General features: G+C 43.5%; 1 protein-coding gene across 1 annotated transcript in view; it reads right to left on the bottom strand.

Annotated features, from left to right (window-relative positions):
• The window catches only part of SMYD2 (SET and MYND domain containing 2), a 267,680-nt gene that overhangs the window by 25,125 nt on the left and 215,960 nt on the right, over positions 1-26,595 (bottom strand). The window contains exon 10 of the mRNA XM_085612913.1: positions 11,233-11,407. Coding sequence (XP_085469039.1) covers positions 11,233-11,407 — 175 coding nt within the window. The remainder of the gene's footprint in view (positions 1-11,232; positions 11,408-26,595) is intronic.

Raw genomic sequence — 26,595 nt, 5'->3', positions numbered from 1 at the left:
CACAGTTCCAACATTTCCGCATGCCTTTATGTGTTCTAATGTTGGCAAAGGTGTTGATTTCAAGAGTTTTTAGGTTCTTCAACCATGTGTGGGCGAAAAGAGGTTTATCCAAAAATACCGTTGTAAAATCAGTTTCCTGCTCCAGAATTTCCCATCTCTTCATGATAACTTTTTTGAATTTTATTGCTTGCTGAGAGTGTTTTAAGACGAACACCTCACGTTTGTTTTGAATTTTGGGAACATTTAGAAGTAAGTCTTCATGTTTCATATGGGAGACTGATGTTTTGGCTGATTCAAGTATGTCTGATGGATATACGCGTTTGTTGTACCTCTCTAATTGTTCTTGAATTAGTTTATCAGTCTGTAATACATTAGATGTAATCCTCTTGATACAAATCAGTTGTGAGAGGGGCAAGTGTCTCTTTAAAGACATTGGGTGAGAACTAGAAAAATTAAGTGCATTGTTTCTGTCTGTAGGTTTTCTGTATACTGATGTTTGTAAACCCATATCTTTTTTTCTGTATTTCAATGTCCAAAAAGTGAATCTTGTTAGGGTGAATATTATGTGTGAATTGAATGAGAGGGTTGCACTGGTTGAGTTGATGAATGTTCTCCTCAAGTGTTGCACGGTTACCTCTCCAGATGACTAAAATGTAATCCATAAATCGCATATAAGCGATTAAGTGTCTTTGCCATTGTGCATTGTTAAAAATATGCTTGTCTTCAAAATATGCCATGTATGTATTGGCATACGAGGGCGCCCCTGGGAAGCCCATGGATGTTCCGGTTCTTTGTAGGAAATACTTCCCATTCCATGAAAAAATAACTGTGGTAGAGTGAAAACTGCAGCAATTCTAATATGAAGGTTCCATTTAAGTCATCTCGGTGACTGTTGAGTATTCTCCACTCCACAGCTTCCAAACCTTGCCCGTGGGGGATAGAGGTGTATAGTGCCACCACATCAATGGTGCATAACTGTATGTCATTCTTGAAGTTGTTATGAATATGTTCAAGTTTATTTAGACAGTCCGTAGTGTCCTTCACATATGTGCTCCATGACTGAACCAGTGGTTGCAAATGAAATTCTATGTATCGACCAATGGATTCATGTATGGAGCCACATCCAGCCACAATCTAGCGAAATGGAGAGTTCACTGAATCCTTATGCATCTTGGGAAACATATACATGTGTGGTATTTGCGGAGCTGTAGTTTGTAAAAAGCGTCTGGTATTTTCTTTTATCCAACCCATCTCCTCGGCATGTTCTAAAATTTGCGATAGTGTAGCCATGAATTCTTTGGTCGGATCTGCTGGTAACTGGATGTATGTGTCTGTGTGGTAAACATGGTCATCAACTTTCTGGTCATAAAAAGCTTTATCCATTACTACAATTGCACCGCCTTTATCAGCTGGTTGAAACATTAAGTTGGTGTCTTGTCTTAAAGAGTGTTAAATCCTTTGCGTCAGATTGGTGCGTGTGGGTAATGAGTATTTGATGCTTTGTATGTCTTTTTTGGCCAGTAGTTCAAAATTATCCAGCGTTTTATACGAAAACGGTGCAGTAAACGTATTCTTGGGTCGAAATTTCTCAGGTGGTTCAGATAGTGTTTGATCTTGTGCGATGGTGTGAAAGAAACATCTTAATCTGAGCTTCCGCATGAATTTAAAAAAAGCTATTTCTATTTCCAAAGCATGGGATGTATATGTTGGCACATAGGACATGCCTTTGTTAAGTATGGCTATTTCATCCGATTTAAGAGTTCTCTGTGAAATGTTCATGACATGTTTGTCTTCTTCTTGACATTTCGTTGATGTCTGGCTGAATCAACCCCTTTTTTTGTTTTGTCCCCTTCGTATCCGTTGCCTCGTGGAATTTCTCCTTTGTCCGGCGGATGATTTGATGTCTGGCCCTGGTCTAAAAAAAGATTGTTTCCTGCTGGTAGTGGGCACACCCCCCATCACGAGTTCTTGAAGTTTGGTCTCTCTCAATAGGTACTGGAGGTCTTCGAAGAGATAGATCCTGATCAGTGGCGATGCTTTCTCCTGTTTTTCTGAAAAACTTCTTCTGGGCATATGCCTCTGCCCATGAGTAAACCTCATCTAGCTGGTAATCAATGGTGTCTCTTTTAAATTTGCGCAGTTTCCGGTCGTGAACTTCCTTAGCATGTGTGTCAAGTTTGATACTGATATCATTAAGAGTTTTGGTCCAATCTTCAGTTTCCATGCGGTTAGAAATATAATCTTTAAGTGTAGCAATTTCAGTAGCTAATTCGCCTAGAATGGACAATAATTCCTCAATAATCAGAAGTATGAGGTCCAAAGAACATTAAAAAAAGCATACCAGCGAGCCATAAATGTTTTGTTGTATTTGAATAGCATGGGTTTCAAGGCTATCCTTAGGCCCCTCGGTATCCGTTTCACCTTGTGATATTCAATGAGCGTTGTCGTGTATAGGCATTGGTTTATCTCCTTGTGCATTCTATATTCGAATTGACGCAATAATTGTTGTGCTGTTCCGGGGGTGGCACTGAATGTTCGTGCGTCCTGTATAAGTGAGTATATAGATTCTGCTTCCTCTGAAGAGTAGACTTTTGTGTCTGCCTGGTTTGTTGTCAAATCTGCTATTTCTTTAAACAATATCTGTTGGTGCTGGTGGGAGGTTTAGGCACTGGGTTAATCTATGAAGCAAAAATGGGTTCCAACCTGCACACCTGTTTTAGAAATATATTCAAAATTTTTAAATGATGACGTCATTTTTTAACATGTTGGAGGTAGTCGGAGCAGCACGTCATTTGGGTTTACGTTCAGTTTCAGATTTTTATAGATACGCTTCATTCTGAGGCAGGAAGTTCATTTTGGGTCTCCCATTTTTATACTCCATGTTTGAAGGTAATTGAATGTCTTTGTTATTCAGCTCCCTTTGGTAGGCTTCGGATGCACATATCACTATCCACTTATGATTTTTTTGGAACCTTATGTAGTTAGTAGAGGCGCATGAATTTCAACGAGTCACGCATGGGTTCTATGGGTCACATTTCACACTTAAGTTTGCACGTGGGAATTTTCACTTTATTTCAGTGATACAGCATAATTGGACGCATTGATAGTCATTTTTAGAGTCGCTGCATGAATTTGTATAATCTGGCTGCATGCTTCCCATGACCACACTAGGACACAGTGGTTGCAAACACAGATACTTTGAGTCTGTTTGATGACATTGTACAATACATCAAGAGTGACTCGCTGTTTTCTTCACGGTTCCAGCAGGAGGCCACAGACTACATTTGAATGAAATAATTATTTTTCCCTGAATTTTTTTTTGTTTAAATATCTTTATTGGTATTTTACTTATTTATCATGACTGACAGTTTGAATCTATACAAGAAAAAAGAAGCTATTGGTTATGTTCTGCTGTGAATAATAAAAATGCAAATCTCAGGTGCCAAATAGTATTAGCAATCACAACAATTTAGATATAACACATTTATGATATTCCTGAGCGCTGACATGCAGATCATATTGGAGCATACGCAGGAGTACCTCTGTGTGCTATCGCCCATTGTCGAGCTACATCATAGAACACCAATTAATGTCATTGTTTTCTGCTGCATCTTCCAGAAGCACATCATAGTAATACAGTCTTAAAAGGAGCTTACGTGCGTGCACCAGGTACATCCAGTGCGTAACCGGTTGGATCGCACCGGCAAGTCACTTTTTATTAGGAAGAAGACCTTAAATGATTATAAAACACACATATCGGTCACTAGTGACTTCCAACAAGGCATATTTTTCCCAAGATAACCGAATCATAACTTAAACTTAAAACATCTAAAGGAACATCTGCCACCCACTGACCTTAGTTGGCCCTAACCACACAGGACCGTACATTAATACGCATTATCAATGCACTTCCACGCATCCGTACACTCAGTCAATAGTAAACCCAATACTCCTAACAGGACTGAGCCATCACTGACAAGTTGTGTCCGCATGTCTGGGGACTTCGGGGGGGCATATGGGAAGTTATCCGTGGAGGAGTAGGAGAAACGATATAAGTCTACGTCATAGGCTCAGAGGCGTGCAGCTCCCTAATGCTGAGTAGTGGGAGGCTAGGTAAGGCAGTCAGGGAGTGGCCAACAGAGTGACACTTGGTGCCGTCGGATTAGCAGTTTAGAAGGCAACTAGCAACTCGTGTATTATTTTCCCCTGATGAAGGATCTAATAACCCGAAATGCATTGGGTCCGCTTTAATTGAATGATATAAACAATGTCTTGAGCATATTGTTTCATACATTTGAAGGTGTTTATGTTTGAATTTCTGACATTTTTGTGATGAAGACATTCTGTTTGTCTATAATATTTTTTTGAAAAAACAATATCAAATGAAATAATTTTTCAGAATCATACGTGCGTACCAGGTTTAATTGTTGATGTAATGATTTAAAATATTTATGCTTTAAAGAGAAACCTTGGGGGCTTTCCGCAGTGCGCTGTGTGTTAGAACGGAGTTCCTCCGTTTCCTTTTCAGTGTAGTCTGGGGAAATTATGCCACAGGTTATGAAGGCCATAGGGTTACTGGAGACACTATCAGCATTTCAATACTGTTTATCTGCAAGGCTTTAGGGCAAGGAGCCAATGCATTCAAACCTCATATTGCATACCATCTCACTTTCACCTAGACACGACAGCAGAAATTACAATGGAACGCTACAAAATCAGTGCCTTTTTGTCTCCTCATAGAGGTCATAAATGGCAGACACATACACAAACACCAGCAAGCTTACATACATTTCACCAATACCTTGTTTTTCCAGTATTATCCTTAAAATCGCAGTTGTCGCTATTGATATGTGTTGTAATTATTAGGCATTACTTTTATTCAATATAATGGTACTCGGTTTGTCTACCTTGGGAGAAGGAACAGCTGAGTTTACCTTGATAATATTCAAACTCATGATGTGTAAATCACACCAGAAGCTGCCATCCTGATTCAGCAGGTGGGATCCCTAAAATCAAACGGACCATATGATCATCAGTAAGAGGATGGCCTTACAGAGATAACCTTTCGCAACAGATTCTTCTGAAACATCATCTAAGTCTGATCCCATCCTAGCATCGGAGAAAGATAGCTGGTCTTTCTAAAAAAACAAAGGAGGGTTCTGGTTCAGGTCAGAGGCTCTATTATCGTAGAGGGTGATGTCAGGAGGCTCAGGAGTCAGACATAGCAGTAACAGAGGTGTTAGAGGCTAAGGGTGTATTTGAGCTGAATCTCTTTGAAAAAGGCAGACACCATTGGTAACCTAATTAGGTTTGAGAAGTGCCCAAAAGACCTGTGATGCCAAAATACTGATGCAAGGTGAATGCCAAGAAACAAAGCCAATATTGCATCAGCAGTGGGTTCTGCACCATGTTTTGAGATTCCAAAGGATCATAGGGATCAGAAAGATATCCCTCTCTACAGATAACCCACTCAAGGCTATAAAGGCATGGTGAAAGGCTGAAGGAGCCCGAACTGAAATTCTGAAGGGGTCTTGGAAAATGGAGGGTTAAGCAACCAGATTCCTCAGAATGATCTTAACGGAAATTGAAAAAACGAATACTGTTCGGATATACTTTCCTTCAAAACAGAGCTAAACCTGCTATACAACCTGAAACATACCATTAGAGTTCTGGTTTTGCCCAGTCTTCCTCTGGGCTAAAACTTGTGACAGAAAGATGATATCACACCAACCATTCCTTTTGTGCCTAATTGGTGCCCATAAGGAATCCAGAATATGTCCCCACAAAGGCAAGCATTCTATGGCAGCTGGGAGGCATATGATAGACACCAGAGTAGCTGTCTATGGAACATTATTCAGAGTATGTCAGAATAAAAGATGGTATATACTGCCATTATTAAATAGTTAACCCAAGGTATGATAGATATCTCCTATTTTGAGTTTTGGGCTTGGAAATGAGGCATAACATATGCAACCACTCTGGAATGATTCCCTGGGTAGAAGAGCTCACCAGAACCAGGGTCTACATTCAGTTTAGTCCTAGAAATTCTGCAAATGACCAATCGAAAAGAAGTCCGTTCACATCTGAAACTAGCAAACAAGTTTTCTAGCTAAAAGAGAATCATATTTAAAGTAGATACTTGGGCTAGTTAGGCAGGATACAATACATGTGATATTGTATGGACTCAGTGTGACCGTAACAAGATTTGTCAAACAGTCCGGCCTGCACACTGTGATCAGAGGACCAGGAGCTAATATGTTACCAGAAAGAACGGGGAAAACACCCAACTGGCAAGAAAGGCTTGAAGGTATATGGAAAATCAGACCCACTGGCGTGGCTTCTGCATATAGTGAAAATCGTGTACAATTTCCAGAGCAGAGACAGAAAACCAGAGCCAGATGACATGAGGGAGCATGAGTGCATGCACAGGTACTTGTGGACCAAGTGCTCAAATTGTTTTAAATTTTTCTGTGCAAATGTGCTCTGCTCCATTCTCCTACCAACAGTGCCGTCCCATTGAGTTTTGTTGGTCTGAGAGTAGAAGGAAGTAAACCGAGGTAGCATCCCTCAGAAAGAACCACTGCTCAACTTCTAATAGTACCATAGAGCAAACTACAGAGTTTGGTACTTGCAGTAATAGCAGTACTCGAGGCTTGACTAAATCATCTCTATCTAAATCAGAACCATAAAAAGCAACAGGATCCTCCTTGATGTCTTCATCACTTACATGTTTCACACTGGTCCTGGAATACCCTTATTTGTATACTAATATTGATTTATTATTTGTAAATACACAAGAATTAAGTAGCTCCTGAAGTTTTTCTTCAGGTTTTTGGGATTATTCTCCCTTAAGTCAGGTTTTACTTCACTTTATTCTTTTGCTTCATTATTACTCCTTTCTCTTCCGGTTCAGCCAATTCTATCTTCCTATGTTGCATTTTTAATTTTCTTCTCGTCACCAACTTTTTTTCCAAGAGAAGGCAAATTTTGTATCGCGACGATTTTAGTGTAGGCGAAAATTCCACTTGCTTAAACGTTTTGTGACCATGAGAACTATCTGATATTACAAGGGGCTCCAGAGTAAATTACCAACCCTATGTGACTAGTTTTGTCTCCAGCACCTCAGTTAAACACTTCTATATCTAAGTGACTCTTGCAAATCAAAAGCATGCCCCACACCGACACACACACCTGACACTGAATGACTGATCTCTGCTCAGGGCGCAACCTCAAGAAGAACCTTGGATGTCAAGTTGAATCTCGATGTTGAGAGGATCCTAGAACTAGAATTTACAGAGACCTAATTTCGCTGCTTGACTAAAACAAAGCAGGTGTTCGTAAAACTGAAAAGTCATTACACTCCCAGCCAGATGTGGAAGTCAAGAGTGAGTATGTTACTTTATGTTTATTTATTTGACGTACTTAAGAGGATAAAGGAACATTTGTCTCACACACACAAGAGAAAAAATGAGTTAGAAAATCAACATCACAAATTAGAAAATCAACATTGGACCACAACATGCGTTGGGGGGGTGGCATGAAACAGAAGAGATACTTAAGGGATCATTTAGAGATTGATGGGACAAGAGAACTCCTGTAAGTGGGAGGCTCTACCACCTGCCAAGCTGCCTTATTTGGAGGAGGCAGAGACAGTGACTGACCGCTGGTGAAGCCTCTCCCGGTATTCAATCAAAGGCAGAGACCTCTCCTCCACAGGGTCGCTGCCTTTCATGCATTGGGCAAGACTACCCTGTTTAGGGCGGTCCCCCCCGATGCATATTTTCAGTGAACATGCTATACAAGACATGGCAGACCCCAGCAGGAAAAACAAACAACTAATTGTGTCAGTTGCATTGTTTTTAGTTTTTCACAAACTAACTCTTGCTTTAGGAGTGAGTTTGTGAAAAACAAAAAGGAATGGTAAAACATCCACACAAATAAAGGGAAAAATGAACATGGTGCCCATACCCAAAAACATGGCAACGGCTCACTGTTTAATTTGGATTGAAAGTGGTCTTGTCATCTTTGAGGGAGCACTTTCAACAGAAACAGACCAACGTCTGAGGAAATCAACTGAAAATCGAGGCAACGTCTCCCTTACAGTAACAGCCAAAGTGGTACCCTGCCACATGAGACCAGAAGCTCAGAACCCAATAAGTAAACCTGTCTGAGGAACCAAATGTTTGCTGAAAATTCTTTCATTGTGGCATGTTTAAGAGAATTTGCTTCTGATAATGTTTAGATTCCAGAATAACAGAGTTTGTTCCATGTACATTATGCCCAATTTTCAGTTGGGTTACTGCTTGGAGATGAAAGCAGTGATCAGTGTGCATGGGAAGTATGATATGGGTGAACCGCTCTGCTTCAATAAGCACATGAGCTTCTGTTGAAATGATATGATTCCTTGTATGTCATTGAAAGTGCAGAGAATTGAGAGGATGCAGTGAAGAAAGGAAATCATGTTTTGTTGTCCCTCCTTCAGAAACCGCTCTTTGATTTTAAATACCTTTCCTGTCTTTTAATACCCTATTGTTTAAAAGGAGATCTAAAGATCAGGCACAAAAAGTATAAAGTCTTTGGACCCAGAGACTCTTTCTCCTACTTCAGCTGGCTGTTAGACAGCACACAACATAAAACAAACTTTCCACCATAATGTGTTTCACTGCTACTCTCAACACTGTCCTCTGTCAAGATCAGAGAAAGAAATTTCAAAATAAGTCTCCATCAAGAGGTAGAATTAAACCTCAAAGAACCGGGTACTTCAGCATCAGCACCATTGTTTTAGGATTTGGAAATGCTTCATTTTGATGGCATGCTCCTTTCTGTGATAGACTTAATTCATGGCTTCACAAAGTGTCACATCGCACCAGACACACGCTCACACCCAGGATAAAAACTGTTCAGGCATGTGTAAATGGCCAAGCCACCACTGTACTAGTCACTCCAGCATAAGCAACGGGAGATACCCATGTCACCTGTAGGCGAATGTCTCTTCACAACTAGATTTTCAATTCTCCTTCCTCATTGCAGGTAAGCGGCAACGCTTCCCCAGCATCCCGCCCATACTCCCTGCAATTTGCCCATTCCCTAAACCTCCAATTTTTTCTCCCGCAGGCTCCAACCCTGCCAATCTTGCCCATTATTGTCAACCTACAGGCCCTAATCCAGTTCACGGTTTCGGACCTCATCAGCAATCCTTCATCACCTGCCAGCACCGGACCGCATTATGAGACCTCTTGGAGGTAACCCTATTCAATTCTCTTACCCCCGTGGCCCTGGCCACTTGCCCTTCCAGCACCTAGGCTTATACCTACCTTCCATTCACAGGCCTATGTGTTCCGAAGTCCTTCTTACCAGATATCAGGCTGGCCCGATCATACCGCCACGGCCCCCGCGGTAAGTCCTTCCACATTAGCACCTTCTGTTCACCTGCTACAACAATCTCCTGTTTCCCTCACTACCTGGTTTACTCCCTTCAGGCACTGCCCACTTCCTGCTCAGTGCTGCTCTGCCGCATATACATCCTTCCAGCTACCACCGCGCAGCTCCTTCACCCATTCTGGCCCAACCACCCAGTTCGTCAAGCTCCTCCTCAATAGAGACCAGTAATCGTTCCAATTTTCACCTCTCGAGTCACCAGGAGTACCCTCACTGTATATAGTCTACACACTCATTCACTCTTTAATTCAACTCGCCACATGCACATTGTTGATAAGGATTGTCCTTTAATTTGTTTTATTCTCAATTTCTTTTCCGCCTGTTTTTCCTTAACATTCTTTTTTATTGTTTCACGGCTTTATGGTTCTCATGCTTGCATTAATTTTGTTCTGATGATGATCTCATTATTTCCACAAAGGGATCGAAACGTAGTCGACATGTTTTATCCAAGTGTAATGGTTGTGCTTTCATTTCATTTTATTTTTGCTTGTTTCATTGTTCACACTGCGAATAAGCCCTTTTGCCCTGCCTGAATGTTTGTTTTTGTTATCTTATGTTCAATGTAATGTGTAGGACGCAGGACTGCATCCCACTTTATTTGTTTTTCTCAGATCTTGAACTTAATAATCATTACATTTTACTGTCCGGCTGGACAGAAGTAATATAGTACTGATCCGAGTCTATATAGATTCTTTGCTTGTACTAGACCTCTGTCAAGGACCACTGTTCCTATAAATTATCGATACGCAAGGTCCTTGTATACCACATTGGTTCCCCTTGTTTTGTTTAAATATAAACTGATACTTTTCACAGCCCTCCCCGTTTCCTATAATAGCTATCACCTCCATCCGGACACTTCTCACCCAATCACAGTGCTGTCGCAAAAGAGCTGCACTAATATATCAAAGGACACTATTTTAGTTTCACTCCATACAGTGGTTGGGGTGAAAGGATAAGCCCGCTGTTGTTTCTTGCATGTATTGGGTTCCTTAAAGATCATGGTGCATGTGATACACAAATACTTCCTATGTTGCTGATTCTCAAACTGGGTATCAACTCTTCCGTGGGGCAGCTGGGGTGCAACCGCAGTTAAGCTGTGCCCCACAGGGTGTTGATAGTCTCCAAGCCTGGCAAGCCCGCCTGCCAGGTTCAATGAACATTTCAAGAACATCTTGGCATGCTCAGCTTCTAAAAAGTTGATCAACATGTCTACATGCCATCAGATACGGTGGGTTGTGGTTACGTATGCACCTTGAAATAACTGAAGCTTGTAATAGATAACATTTGTTAAAAGTCTGCATAACATTTGTTGGTGTAAAAAGAAATCCCTGTTTTCTATGAGGGAATATTAAATATTTCCCCTCTATAATTAGCAAAGTTGCATTTTATTGTTACATAAGTTAGAAAGTGAGCAGTGCCATTAAATTAACTTAGCTGGGGTGTCGGGTGATATTAGGGGGACCTGCTAGTGCGCTACAGTGCATGCCCTTATGGAACTTTGAGACCACATTAGTTGAAGAATTATGTTTTCAACCTAAATAGATTTTATTAGTAGTTGGTGCTGCTTTAGAGTGCTACATGACTGATACATCCAGGCAGTCCAAATCTAACAGCACACAATTTATAATAGGATGTCTACCTGCCTTAATGCCACTTATTCCTCTTATTAGACTCATTTAAAGATCAGATATCACACAACAGAAAAAAGACAAACAGAGCGCCCGCTTTGGGTTAAGGGATCAACAGTTACATATGCATCATAGTCAGACATGAATAACAGAGTACATTAATTACCTGTAAGGTTTAATAATTTTCTGCCCGTAGCGTAAGGCGCCTTCCCAATCCTGCATATAGAGGCATACTCCCATAGCTTGGTACATCATGTGTAACATGTAGACGTTGGTGTCCTCAAATACAGCTCCCATCTTGTCCAAACTGAGCTCACAAATCTCCAGTAGTTCACTCGGGGGTAGATAATAATCAAGGAAGTGAACAAGTAATCAAGAGCCTGCCAGCATATTGCACTGAAACACAGATTCTTTAGCTCCATAAATTTCATACTATTCCATACATGTATTAGAGGCTCCCCTTCTAGTTCATTACATAAAGGTGTTATACAGAACAACTTTAAATCTAACATCTATCAAAGTAAAGCTTATTCAACAATGAAATACCAAATAGTTGAATTAAACAAAGACTGAGTAAAATTAAAATCTAAAGGGAAGCGGAGGTTGAAGAGGGTGTCACTAGTGTCAGCAAAACACCCTCTTGCAATATTAGCTGAACACATGGTTTTTCACTCGCATCGCAAAATAACGTGATATTTAAAAAGACAAGATATTTCTGTAAAAAAGATCATTTGAGGGGACATTCTGGTTTACACCCAAAGAATAGATCTCTCTATAAAACCTAGGTCCCCTTCAATGCAATGCTCATATGACATCACTGAAACTTCAACTGACTGACATCTGTTGATAGAAAAAGTGAATACATCCTCTACTACAACGGAGATAACTTGGAAGGCCCAAGCCAAACCTCAACACGCTTGCTGGCCATAGCGGTTGAGTGCTCAGAGTTCAAAAGTGCAAGCTCATCAAAAAGTGAGATGTATGTATTTATTCATAAAACAAAATTTGAAACCCCAAATACATATTACGATCTACATACATTATGTAATCTACTGCATTGCATCCAATCGGCTTAGTAGATATCAACATATTGTCCAACATTTCTAGGTTTGGTTAATGACTGTGCTGGTTCATGAACCTTCTGTTAAAACAACTTGTCTTGACAAGTGAGAAGACATATCCCACTCCACAGGTAGAGGAATGAGGACACATACCATAGGTATGAAAAAGACTATTGTTAATTAAAGCCACCTTAAGGTATATAGCTTGCAAATTGAGATCAGTCGGTTCACCAATGGGGTTCAAGACCAGTTTGCCTGGTTCAAGGACAGGCCTACCTAATTTAAGTACTCCAAAAAGAATTTTTTTTAAAAAACACTAAACTGGGGTACCTATCGACAGTGATACAGGCCTTTATTTTTAAAGTATATAATTAAAAAAGCAAACAAACAACAGACTCTAAAATTCATCGTAAAAAAACTTCCTTTAGGGAGCATCATCAATAGTATACTAATGCGTTGCTTACAATTATGCATGAGAAATAAAAACCTTTAACATAGGGGAGAGGATGTGGCAAATCACTTAATCTCTCCGTGCCTAATAAAAATAAAAAAAATGTGCCCATCTGTAATGAAACTGGTGCTAATGTAAAGCGCTCCGATACCCAATATCTTCGGGTCAAGTTTGCCTACACAAAAATCCCCCCCAAAATTTTTTTTTTAAAAAGTCGCCAATTTTAGCTTTTTTAATGTCTTTATTAGAATGAGGTTATGATTGACTACTAAGATCACAAGCTAGCTTGTTATTAAAAAATAAAAATTCCCTTTATCTGTGAACAAAATACTCTCATTTCTAGGTTAATGTTATTAACACAAGGGTACCAATTCCCCATATACTATTTTCACCTTAAGCGATTGTCATGAGACAGAGAATCACATATGGCAGCATCAGTGCCATTACCCATGAGGAAGACAGATCGTATTATAGAGATGAAAATCTGTAATATTAATGATTCGCTAAACGAGTACCTTGCTGACACAGAACAGAAAGCCGTGGTTGCGGTCACATGAACATAATTAATACCTTCCTGAATATTACATGCATAAGAAAGGCATCTGTTATAGAGATAGTCAAGCAATATCATAGACATGATATAGAAACAAATAATTCCATTATCACTGACAACAAAGTTGATGACCTTAGAGTGGGAGTGGGGACTTAATGGTGGAGTTCCTATGACAGAAAGTTGATGTTATGTATGGCTCTCTTAGAAAGCCACTGGCATGGATACCAGATTCTGAATCCAGTCATTCACAGATATGACATAAGAACAGTGGAAAAACAACTTGATTTCACAGTTGATACATCAACAGGGGAAGTGCTCACCAGCATGAAGACACGGAGCTGGACTGCGCCCTAAGAGTCTTCACTGCACCGTGTCACCAGAAGGGATCTCAGCAGGACCGAAAGCGGACAGCAAGTTCTGATGTATGTGCAACATGTTCCAGTGTGTCAGTACTTTGTTGAGGGCCCAAACATGTCTTATTAGAATCTTGTGCCCAAGGACTCAAAAGAGGAGCAGCCATCTATCTCCAATTAACCGCCTAAATAAGGATTTTTGTTTAAATCAATCTGCATATATTAGTTAGCAAATCACGAATGTCACAAAATGTTCTTTTTCCTAAAATGTTACTTTTCCCTCCTCTTTAGTGTGAATAATAGCTCCGACCGCTCACCCCACATTATCACAGTTTAATAATAAAAAAAAGACATTCACAGTGAGGTTTGATACCCGGGAAATGGCTGCTGGAGCTAAAATGATTAACTTTTCTTAGACAATTGAATATTGGGGTTTAAGTTTCAGCTTGTGTAAAGATTCAGAAACCCATTTGTTAATACATTACCACATTCTGGATACACTGGATATATTTACAATAAAGGAAGATTGTGAGATGAATCAAGCGACCAAGAGTTACCTTTGGGATGAAGTTCGGCAAACTGGGGCCAATGTTAGTAACAGACAAAAACAGACTTGCTGGTTGGTTTAACCTACTAAACAACTACAGAGTCCCTACTGCTAGTTTTGTTTATATTTACAAAAAAAACAAAAGGTTGAAGTAATTTTATAGTAAGGTATGGTAATAAGATCTTAACTTGCATAAAATTAAAGAGACCAGAGAAATTCACTGAAATAACCGAAGGTTATAGTAATGTTATAGTTAATTGACGGAATGAGACAAGAACCAACATTTAAAAAAAGAAAAAAAACTGTCAAATTCACCAGTTATAATTATAGTAAACTAACCTGCACCCGTCGTGCACGGTCTATGATCTCACATATTACATCACTGATGACACGTGACGACAGCCATGATGAGATCACCGATCATATCTCGAATTATATCATTGATGGACTGGAAGTAATTCAACAATTTTCTACCGCCTATCAACTGATAATGATGATAACCTTTGGCAATATGCAGAACACGTTGCATGTTTGTCAACTCACACACGGTCTGTATGTCATCCTTGTTTTACAAGTATTCACCTGCCTAAAAACGGTTCCATAGAATTTATTGAGCTCGTCCACTTTTTAAACCTTGAACACACTCAAAAACGTGTTTGTTCTCTAATCATCTCAATAAGATCATGCTTCAAAGCCTCACAACTAACTATTTTGAGTCAAGACGTTGACAGGTATGCATTAGCCACTGATCAGTCACCTTTAGGCCGGCCTTATGGACTATATTCTGAACTTTTTGTAAAAATCACTTTGCACATTCTTGATATTAGCAGAATGGCGTACAACCTTGGAGCCATGCTTACAACCACTCTTAGTTAAACTATCTCTAAGAAGGTGACCCATACATTCTTGAACAATGTGAAATGCCTCAAAAGCTTTAGGGACATTCTGCAAATAAACAACCTTAACTATTCAATTTCCATATATTTTGTATACAGCATTCTGTGACAACTATTTAACATTTGCCCAGAGATCACAATAGATTATTCGCTTATGGATCTAAAACTTTAGCTTTTTTCACCCATTTTGGGCAACCGGCTTTGGCTGTATGTCAGAACCTATTTTGAAGCATGCTGCTTCAACCCACACCAGATGCCCTCTGCCTTTAGCTTGTTTAACACGAAGTACTACTTACAACTGAAAGTGGCCTGATAGGTAAAACATAACTATATAACTGAGCACACAAAGCCAGATTTGGCTCCAGGCCCTATACTACTTCCATTCTGTACCATTATAGGAGTAAACACAGCAATTCTGTGCTGTATATGACAGTACGTCCTTTATTACAAACGTTTCTAAAATTATGTAAGGGTAAAAGGAGGGTAAAGGGAGTAATGTGAATTGCAGTATCATGGATGATGTCACCAATGAAGCCATCAACAATGTAATTTGAGATGTTATCAGTGATGTCATCATGGGTGATGTAACACATATGTCATAAGCAGAGCATGATGGGGCATGAGTTATAGTTAGTTTACTAAACTAAAACTGGTGTTCTCTGGTTTTTAAACATGAATTCTTGTCCCATTCTGTCAACTATGACATTACTTTAATCTTTGTTTTTTCCAGTCAATTTCAGTTTTATTTATCGGATTCTAAATTTATCATGAGTAACATCTTCTTTGAGGGAGCAATCCCACTGATCCCGGTGTACGACCATGCGCCGAAGACCCAGCCTATGACCACACCTTCTGCCGAACCCTCTGCAAGCATCCCACCTGATCCTGTCAGGATCTGTCAGGAATTGTCAGTAGCACAAGATAAGTTTAACACTACTAACCTTTTCCTGGTGACCAGCAGGGACGATGATAGCTGAGGAATCCCCCACTTCCTCTAAAAGCACCCCTCCCACAGAGGGAAGACACCCTACTGTGCAAGGTTGTGCCCGGGGGAAATGGGGAAAGGGATAAAATAACAAAAGGATGTTGCAGGTGTTGTCGGCTCTCCCTGGTCTGGTCTGGTCTAGGAGACTATGAACACCTTCCTGTTCTTAACACAGAAAATCCTGCAACCAGTTTAAAGTCTAGAATGAGTAGAAAGTAACCTCCGGTTACGGACCAGTCAATGCGCAGAGTATGGAGGAATCAGCAGACTGGAGTGATGCACATAAATAGAGCCCTCTGATATCTTACTGGAAATACAGAGTCACGGTAGAACTAAGGCAAGGTGAAGTCTTTGGGATTCAATATAACTCCTCCTGCTGCTTCTTCGCGATATCCCCGCGTACGGAAGTTCGCTCGGCTGGAGGGCGCTGGTCCGGTCAGACGACAGGAGAGACGCTGCAAGTGCTTCTCGCTGGAATCCGGCGGGGAGCACCATCCGCCATTATCCACTCTGGGTTTGGATTGTCAAGCACCTTCCTCATGAGGAGGAGGGGCTTATGTACGGGGGCTGCCTTATCCTCTTTGATACGACCCACTGCTCGCTGGGAAATGTAGTATCCAGGGCCTTTTCTCCACCAACCCCCTGGAATGCGAACATGACTGTGGCATAACAGTGCCTGTCGGGCGGTCGCCCCACGGGTGAGCGCTACAGTACCTCTTCTCAAGGACCGTCGACTCGACGGTCGTCCAGGTTTTCCAGGGTGAGCTGCATGAAACTGTTCCACTAACTCAGGACAATGGAGATTACTTACGGGTTCCCACGTTCTGTCTTCTACCCCGAAACCCTTCCAATCCACCAGGTACTGCACCCGCCCCCTTATCAGCCTGGAATCAAGCAGTTCCCTAACTTCGTATTCTTCCTGCCCATCTATCTATACAGGGAGGGGCTTATCGGGAGGTCTCACGTTGACAGGACATGGCCGGAGTAGGGAAACCTGAAAGACAGGGTGAATATGCCATGAACGAGGCAGCGACAGTCTCATGGCAACGGGATTGATGATTTCCTCAATAGTATACGGGCCTACATATTTTGGATTCAATTTGGTTGTTCCTTTCAGATGTAAGTTCCTTGTGGATAACCAAACTTTGTCCCCTACCTGGTAAACGGGTTCCTTTGATCTTCTCTTGTCCGCACAACGCTTTTGTGCGGCTTGAGCCGTTTTAAGAAGTTGTTTGGCATCAATCAACACAGCCCTGAGATGGGCATGGTGTTCGTGGATGCTGGGCAGTCTAGAGTCGGTGGGCCATTCAAACGTGAGCATATTAGGATGGTAGCCGTAACAGAAGGGAGAACACCCCAGCGTTGCATGCGTAGCGTTGTTATAGGCGAACTCGGCCATCCATAATAAGGTAGACCAGTTCAGAGTGTTTTGCAAGGTAAAACAGCGAAGATACTGTTCCAATGTCTGGTTTAGACGTTCCATTTTTCCATCCATTTGAGGATGGTAGCTGGAGGAGAGTTGAGCCTCTATACTCATTGTCTTACAGAGGGCCTTCCAAAAACGAGACGTGAATTGTGTTCCTCGGTCTGTGAACAGTACACTGGGAATTCCGTGGGCTCTCACCACGTGTTGGAGGAACACTAGGGCTAGTTCTGATGACGTGGGTAGGCATGCCAGTGGTATAAAATGTCCCATCTTCGTGAGGTGATCTACAATCACCAGTACGACGGTGTTACCTTCACAGGGGGGCATTTCCACTATGAAGTCCATCGATAGTGTATGCCAGAGTTCTGTATTACATGGACTGTGGAATGGCGTCTGTTATTGGTGGAGGGGCTGGAGTGGTAGCGAAAAACCCACCCCCTTGCGTACAGGGGACGGGGCCTGCGTAGCACAGGTAGGAGGGGATAGGGTAGCTTCTCTGACATAGGCCCCAGCCCCCTGTCCCCTACGGGTGAGGCCTGCGACCTCTCTGCTCAACGTACTCATCTCCCTTTGTAAGTTCTGGTTCTCTAAGCGAGAGGTTTGAACCTCCTGCTGCAGAGCGGTTAGGCTCTCCAATAGCGAGGACAAGATCACATTGGTATCCATCGTCCAGGCTGGGCGGTAAAACTTGGGCTTGACAATCTGTCAGGAATTGTCAGTAGCACAAGATAGTATAACACCACTAACCTTTTCCTGGTGACCAGCAGGGACAATGGTAGCTGAGGAATCCCCCACTTCCTCTAAACGCACCCCTCCCACAGAGGGAAGACACCCTACTGTGCAAGGTCGCGCCCGGGGGAAATGGGGAAAGGGATAAAATAAAAGGATGTTGCAGGTGTTGTCGGGTCTCCCTGGTCTGGTCTAGGAGACTATGGACACCTTCCTGTTCTTAACACAGAAAATCCTGCAACCAGTTTAAAGTCTAGAATGAGTAGAAAGTAACGGACCAGTCAATGCGCAGAGTATGGAGGAATCAGCAGACTGGAGTGATGCACATACATAGAGCCCTCTGATATCTTACTGGAAACACAGTCACGGTAGAACTAAGGCAAGGTGAAGTCTTTGGGGTTCAATATAACTCCTCCTGCTGCTTCTTCGCGATATTCCCACGGTCGGAAGTTCGCTCGGCTGGAGGACACTGGTCCGGGTCAGACGACAGGAGAGACGCTGCAAGTGCTTCTCGCTGGAATCCGGCGGGGAGCACCATCCGCCATTATCCACTCTGGGTTTGGAATGTCAAGCACCTTCCTCATGAGGAGGAGGTGCTTATGTACGGGGGCTGCCCTACCCTCTCTTTGATACGACCCACTGCTCGCTGGGAAATGTAGTATGCAGGGCCTTTTCTCCACCAACCCCCGGGAATGCGAACATGGCTGTGGCATAACAGTGCCTGTTGGGCGGTCGCCCCACGGGTGAGCGCTACAGATCCCCTTGTTGTAAATTGAAACCACGATGTGATTAAGCATTTACTAAAGACATGAATTCTCCTTCCTTAGAACATGTCTCTTTCGTTATGTTGACTAAAGTCTGGACTCCATTTTGTATTGTCATGTCTCCACGTGCTCAACACGAGAAGAGTCCTATCTTCGTGTTAGTTGCTCTTGTAATCTGCCTAGTAACAGTCTATAAATAGTTCCTTTGTCCGCCTGGCGCATGCCCTGGCTTGACCACATCTGTTATCAGTTAGTCCTTGCTTGACCATGTTTTCGCGGGCTCAAGGAGTATGTCAGCTCCGCCCACATATTGATCTTGTATCGAAAATGTCCATAAAAGGTAACATTCCTTGCCTCATGTTGTATCCACCCACTTATGAGCCCCTCTGTTGTGTATAAAAGGGGACCGTGTACGCAAGTTCTTTGTGCTACTCTATGCAATACTGAAGGGTGTTGTATGGATTGTAGGACCACCCTTAAGGGTTAATAAACTTTGTCTTTGTACTTTGCAGTTTCCGTGCCAACTTCCTTATAGATTCCATTGCAGGAGAGCGAACCCTTGTGTCCTGCGGGCCTAGCTGGGGCCTGTATTCATCAATTGGCGCCCGTCACGTGGGGCTCATCGGCGACTCGGATGCTCGAAGGATTGGTCGCGACGAAGGTGAGGAATTTGGCCGGGGATGTGATCACTGCCAGAGGCACTTTAGTCCTGGCATCCCGAGGTTCTTCTTCCTTCCCTTCCGACCTGACCATCTGGGTGGCGCCGGTCCTCGACTGAGATCTCTTCTGTCGGTTCTGCCGTGACAGCCGTTTGGGCGAATTTTGGAGCTTGGCAGTTGGAATCTGGACTCTTGATTGGTAAGAACCGTTGTACGGTACTTGCTCCGAGTTTTTGAAGCCTGGTTTGGCTATTTGAGTTTGATTTGTGATGACCGGTCATATCTTGTATTGATTATTGTGAGAATATATGCGTTGCAACACATATAGGCAGGTAATGTGGAGATATTTCTCCGGAACTGTGTAACTTTGAACGGCACAACGTTTAAGTGCCATTTTTGATAATACTGCATATTCTGCATTATTTTTGAGCATGCCTGCTTTTAGCGCACTCCGTAAGTGGTGCTGCTGCTTTGGAAACCGGTTAAACCTCGAGGAATCTGCTCCAGCCCCCCCTGAGGGGACTCCTAATAGGGATATGTATGTGAAGCATGGTCTTTCCTCCATAATGTACAGCACAGTATGGAGGAAATATACCAGAAAGGATCCTGAGTTACAGTGGCCGTTGTATGGGTCGTTTTATATGCGTAAGATTGAGTATGTGGAACAGTGTATGTGTAAGCGGCGTGCTCGTCAAGACATGTTTGAATGTGTGCGATTATGGGTGAAGGAAGTGCGTGAGCGAGAGAAACGTGAGAAAGCGCTGTTTGATAAAGAGCAACGAAAGAATGATCATGTGAGAGCGCAGGAAGCAAAGCGTCGGGAGGAAAGAGAACAGACGGAGAGGCAAGAGAAAGAGCGTAGGTTGCAAGTCTCGGGTCAATATGCTGTTCGTCAGTCACTCTATCCTGTCCTTAATAATCATGACGATGATTTTTATTTATTAGATCGTTCTCCGCCTCCTTATGTCGGCGCGTCTGCCCCGAGGCCACAAGATTCTGGATCGGGTTCGGCTAAGGTAGACACGCGGTCCATGTTATCGGCTGAGCGAATGGGTGAGCTTCGGCAAGTTTCCTATCGTGCACTTAAGGGCAAGTTATCCCTTGCTGAGTTGGGAGTTGTGGCAGGATAGAGAAAGGTTGTATTTTCTGGGCCACTTTTCTGAGGAAGTGATTGCTGCTTTCCGGAAATATTCCAGTGTCTTTGAACCTGACGATGTGGTATCAGATGCTAAAGCATTGCGTAATGGTGTTTTCTCTCCCTCTAAGGCGCCTGATGCGGTTCGGTGGCTGTTTGCGTTACGGGACGCGGTGAGGGACCTTAAAGAGAAAGCGCGCCAACAAGCTGAGGAGGGGAAGCAGTCGGATTCGCGTACCGGAGATGGCCATTCATCCACCTCTCAGTCAGATAAGAGCGACCTAGTGCATGCTAAACCAATGCGAGAGGCGGCGCCTTTGTATGTTCCTCCTAAAGGAGCGGGGACTAGCTCGGATATTACCTCCGCCGATGCTAAGGGATATTTTGTGTATAATTGGGTTTATACTCCCTGGCACAGGGCTGACGTCATGGCGTTAAAGAATGCGTTGCCTGATCCCCGCAAGAATCCAGCGGCCTTTTACGAAGAAGTCGAGGGGGCCTTGAATTCTTGTACTATGACCTTAGCAGATATAGATTTGTTCTTTGGGCTTATTTTACCACCAGATATGTGGCGATCTGTGCGGAAGGTGGACGATGTTGCCGCTTTTAAGGCTCGGTGGTCTGAGCTTGAGGATGAGGATAGGGAAAGGAAGCCCGTGCAGAAACCACCTCAGCTTATCTTAGATCTCCCTGCTGCTATTCTGACTAAGTTGAAGACAATCATTCCCCCTAAAAAGGTTGACTGGAATATGCTAGCCTCGTGTAAGCAGAAAGTTGATGAATCAGTTGCAGATTTCTTTACGCGCTTTGAGGAGACGTTTCATGATTTTAGTGGTCAGTCACTTACGGATGATACGGGTCGACACCTCTTTGCTGATAAATATGTGGCGAATTTATTACCGGCGATCGCAGCCCGCCTAAAAGCGAGTGAAAGTTCTTGGTCCACTGCGACCCCGACGGCCCTCCTGACTATAGCTCAGTACTATGAGCGCCAGGAGCAAGAAGCGAAGGGGCAGGAGGAGAAGAAATCGAAGGATTTAAAAACGAAGGTGATGTTAGCGCAAGTATATGGTCCGCCCCGCCGGGGTGTCAATAGAGGTAGGGGAGGATTTTATGGTCCTCCCTCGGGCCGATCTGATTTGAATAGGAATCAATGTGCGTATTGTAAGCAATCGGGACACTGGGCCAGAGATTGCCCGGCGTTGCATGCTTCACGTCAGGGACACAATCAGGGTGGCCCGAGAGGTAGAGGGGGTTTCTCGAATTTTAGAGGGAATTCTAACGATCACGCTCGTTTTGACCCTGCCGGGCAGCAACGAGATAGGCCTAATGTTTTCGATCGACAAAACCAGTATCAAGTGTCGGGGATTGACCGTTCTGGGTACCATGATTCTCAGCATGCATAGGAATGCGTTGGATGGGGGTTAGAATCAGTTGAGGTGCCGGTTGATCAGAAGGGTCCTTACGTATCAGCTGAGGTTTTGGGTTCTACTGATCAGTTCCTAGTGGATACAGGAGCGACTCGTAGTGCGCTGTCTAAACAATTGGTTCCGAGGGCTCCCCCATCTGGCTTAATGGTTACATCGGTAGGGTTTGATGGTACACTCTCCCGAAGCCCTCTTTCGCGGCCCCTCACATTTCAGGTTGATTCGTTTTCTGCACCCTGTCCGTTTCTGCTTGCCCCGAACACGCCGGACAACATTATGGGCCTTGATATGTTAAAGTACTTCAGAGCTACGATCCGCTGCTCCCCTGCTGGAGTGCGGGTGATATTAAATGACAATTACCCCCGGTCTGAACGGATGTGTGTGGTTGCAGAAGATGCTGTGTTAGCTACCCTCCCTTGTGCTTTGTGGGCCACTTCGGATACTGATGTGGGACAGATGGTGATTCCGCCTGTTCACATTAGTGTCCAGGAGGGGGCGGTGTTACCACGCCTTCCACAGTATCGTATTTCGCAGGAGGGGGAAGAGGCTCTTATACAGATTGTGCAGGATTTGATTAAGGTGGGAGTAGTGGAAGAAGTTCCCTATAACGTCTGTAATAGCCCGATTCTACCCATTTTGAAAAAGGATACGGATGCTAAAGTCTATCGGTTTATAATTGACTTGAGAGAAGTGAACAAGATCGTGATACCTCAGTACCCAGTGGTTTCTGATATCACGACGTTGCTTACTTTGGTCCCGCCTACGGCGACCACGTTTTCAGTTATTGATTTGAAAAATGCCTTCTTTTCAATTCCTATTCATCCTGATAGTCGATACCTTTTTGGTTTTACTCTAAATAATAGGTCTTACCGATTTTGTAGAATTCCTCAGGGCTACACGGAAAGCCCTAGCATTTACAGTCAAGCTTTGAAAAGACAATTGGACTCCTTTGTTCTGCCCGAGGGTGTCGCGCTCATTCAATATGTCGATGACATCTTGCTGGCGGCTGACACTCCGGAGTTGTGTGAAACGAGTACGTTGTCTTTGCTTTCCTTTTTGGCATCCCACAATCACAAAGTATCTCGGAAAAAGTTACAGTTCTGTAGACCAAAGGTGACTTATCTGGGTCACCTTTTGTCTAAGGAGGGGCGTGCACTCACACCAGATCGTGTCCAAGTAATTCTGGACACGCCGACGCCGTCCACGCAGAAGGACGTGCGTGCATTTTTGGGTCTTGTTTCGTTTTGTAGGCAATGGATACTAGGGTTTTCACATATAGCTAAGCCATTGTTAGCCCTTTTGACAAAAGACACACCTATTCCGCTTCCTTGGACGAATGAGTGTGACACTGCCTTCCAGAAATTGCGACAGGCCCTCTGTTCAGCACCAGTGTTAGGGACTCCTGATTATACCAAACCTTTTTCGCTGTATGTGCACGAGAAAGATGGATGTGCATTATCAGTTTTAGTGCAGATGCACGGCGACAAGCAGCGCCCTTGTGCATATTTTTCGGCTGTACTTGATCCTGTTGCCCGAGCATTGCCTGGTTGTTTTCGCTCGGTTGCGGCGACAGTTGTGTCAATACGCCAAAGCGAGGGAATTGTGTTATCTCACAAACTGTTGGTATTAGTCCCCCATGCTGTTGATGCCCTGCTTAATCAGACAAAGACGCAGCATCTGACCAGTGCCCGTTTAACGGGATATGAGCTGACGCTTTTGGCTCCTCATATTACGTTAAAGAGGTGCGTGACGTTAAATCCGGCCACATTGTTGCCATACCCCGAGACTCAGTCTGAAGCACGGAAAGCACATGATTGTATTCTTGTGACTGAGGAACAAACAAAGGGTCGTATTGATCTCCAGGATACGCCCTTTCCAGATGTAGATGGAGAACTGTGGGTGGACGGGTCATGCCTGAAGCTACCAGATGGTACGACTTCAGCAGCGTATGCAATTACCACATTGCAAACAATAGTGGAGACAGCACGCATACCACAGAAATCAGCTCAAGCAGCGGAACTGATAGCATTAACACGAGCATGTGAGCTCAGTACAGGATTGTGTGTGAATGTTTATACAGATAGCCGGTATGCCTTCGGAGTAGCGCACGATTTCGGCTTGCTCTGGAAGGAGAGAGGGTTTTTAACATCACATGGAGTACAAATAATGCATGGGGAGTTAGTTCATAATCTTTTAACTGCATTGACATATCCGAAGAAAATTGCCATCGTTAAATGTAGCGCCCATAGGAAAGTAGTCGATAAAGTTGGAGAAGGGAATGCGTTAGCAGACCGGGTGGCACGGGAGACTGCGATGCAGCCCGGTGCTACTGCCATGTATGTAGTGAAGTCGCAAGTAGAAAGATGGCATGATGCGAAGGAAGAAGTGCGAGAAATAAAGAGGACCGCTTCTGATAAAGAACGGGAGCAATGGTCCAGTGAGGGAGAATTGGATGATGATGGTTGCTGGAGAAATAAGCAGATGGATAGATGGAAATTACCCACGGCTTTTGTACAACCTATGGTTCAGATGGCACATGGGCTAGCACATGTTGGAGCTTCCGCAATTGTAAAATTGCTTACCCAAGTCTGGGAGCATCCAGAGATTGCTAGCACGGCAAAGAGGGTGGTGCAGACCTGTATAATCTGCCTGAGGTACAACCCAGGAAAGGGTACTCGAACTCCAGCAGGAGGATTTGTAACACCTACTGCACCCTTTGAGGTTTTGCAGATGGATTACATCCAGCTTGAGCGCTGTAACAGTTTGAAGTATGTTCTAGTAGTGGTTTGTGCCTTCAGCAAATGGGTTGAGGCATACCCTACGAAAGACAATACTGCAATGACTACCGCCAAGATGCTGTTGAAGGAGTTCTTCCCTCGATATGGCGTTTGTAGACTTCTGTGGAGTGATAACGGACCCCACTTTATAGCGGATGTTATAAAGTATGTTCTGAAGGGTCTGGGCATCACCCAGAAGTTCCACGCAGTGTTTCACCCTCAATCTGCGGGACTAGTCGAGAAGTATAATGGTACACTGAAGCTTAAGATCGCTAAAATCCAAGCTTCGACGTCTTTGACTTGGCCAGATGCTTTACCGCTGGCGTTATTGTCAATTAGATCGGTACCGCACTCTCGAACCGGTCTTACACCGTACGAGATTGTCTTTGGACGCCCAATGAATATTTGGGGTCCACCAAAACCTAAGACTGTGTATAATGTACCTTGTGTAATGATGAATGATTATCTGGTGCAGTTAACGGATAACTTCGTTTCTATTCATCAACAGGCCCGGGAGGCGCTCCCTGATCGGTCCATCGGTGAAGGACATAGTCTCCGGCCTGGCGACTACGTCATGATAAAAATCTTTGACAGGACGAATAGCTTGAAGCCGAGATGGGTTGGTCCTGAGCAGGTCCTACTTGCAACGAGGACGGCTGTGCGAGTTTCCAACAGAAAGAATTGGATCCATTCCCTGCACTGCCGCAAAGTACCGCCCGGATTGGTGGAGCCTGCTGTATTGACCGATCAACGAGAGATTCTGACCACAGAGAAAGGCCGTGCTGTGGAACCGAACGACGCTGAGGAGCTCTTTCCGGACCACGCGACTCCTGGAGGAAAGCGATATCATCTCAGGCCAAGGAAGTGAATTCTTCAGTATCGGGACATGTTGTCAGAACGGCCCTTGGGTTAGTGAAACGGAGAGCCAATGAGGCAAGGGGGGGGGGGATCAGCCCTGCATTAGTGTAGCGACACCCGTCTTGGCCCGTTGGTGAAGAAATCGACCGCTGCCCAAGGGGAAGAGTTCTGACAAGCCTTTTAGTTTCAGGAAGATATTGATTCTTTATTTTGACATGGAGAAAAAGAAGATCCTTTGTGCAACAGGTTTTATGCTCACAGTAGCTATTGTTGGGATAACCACATGGTTTGTGGAGGATGTGACTCCTGCTCGAGAGTTACTTGTGTTGACCACTCCAGTGCCTGAGGAGCACTACTTCTATACCCTTCCGTATCAAGAATTGAAGCATCGTCAGTCTTATTTGAATAATACTTTCATCCAGATGTTGCATCATACCCACGTTGCCACGAATGCTACGAACTGTTGGATATGTGGTATGATGCCAGCTCATCAGAAGAAAGGAGGAACGCCATTCATACCTCTTCCTTTCTCTCATAATGGCTCTTGTAGAGCATGGTACACTTTGCTTTTTGCCACTCGGAAACCCACAGTGGGACGATTACTCTTCAGACTCAATAGAGAATGTCATCAGGATAAAGATGGATATCCGCAAGCGAATGGGACAATTTGGGAATGGGAAGAGTATCGACCAGACAATGAATCGATTCCTTATATTTTCACGAACACCAGAGACACTGTGGGAAAAGACAGATTTGTGATTCAAGTGGCTCAAGCTCAAGCGGACCTGTGTGTCCAGAGTGTGGGTTATATTCCTGTTGGTGTTAGTGATTGCATTACCATATTAAACATCGACGGGTTGAATAACAGTACCTTCTTAGCATCCCATAATACATACTTCGTATGTGGA

This window comes from Triturus cristatus, chromosome 6, assembly GCF_964204655.1.
Source record: "Triturus cristatus chromosome 6, aTriCri1.1, whole genome shotgun sequence".
NCBI lineage: Eukaryota > Metazoa > Chordata > Amphibia > Caudata > Salamandridae > Triturus > Triturus cristatus.
This window is presented reverse-complemented; position numbering and strand designations above follow the sequence as displayed.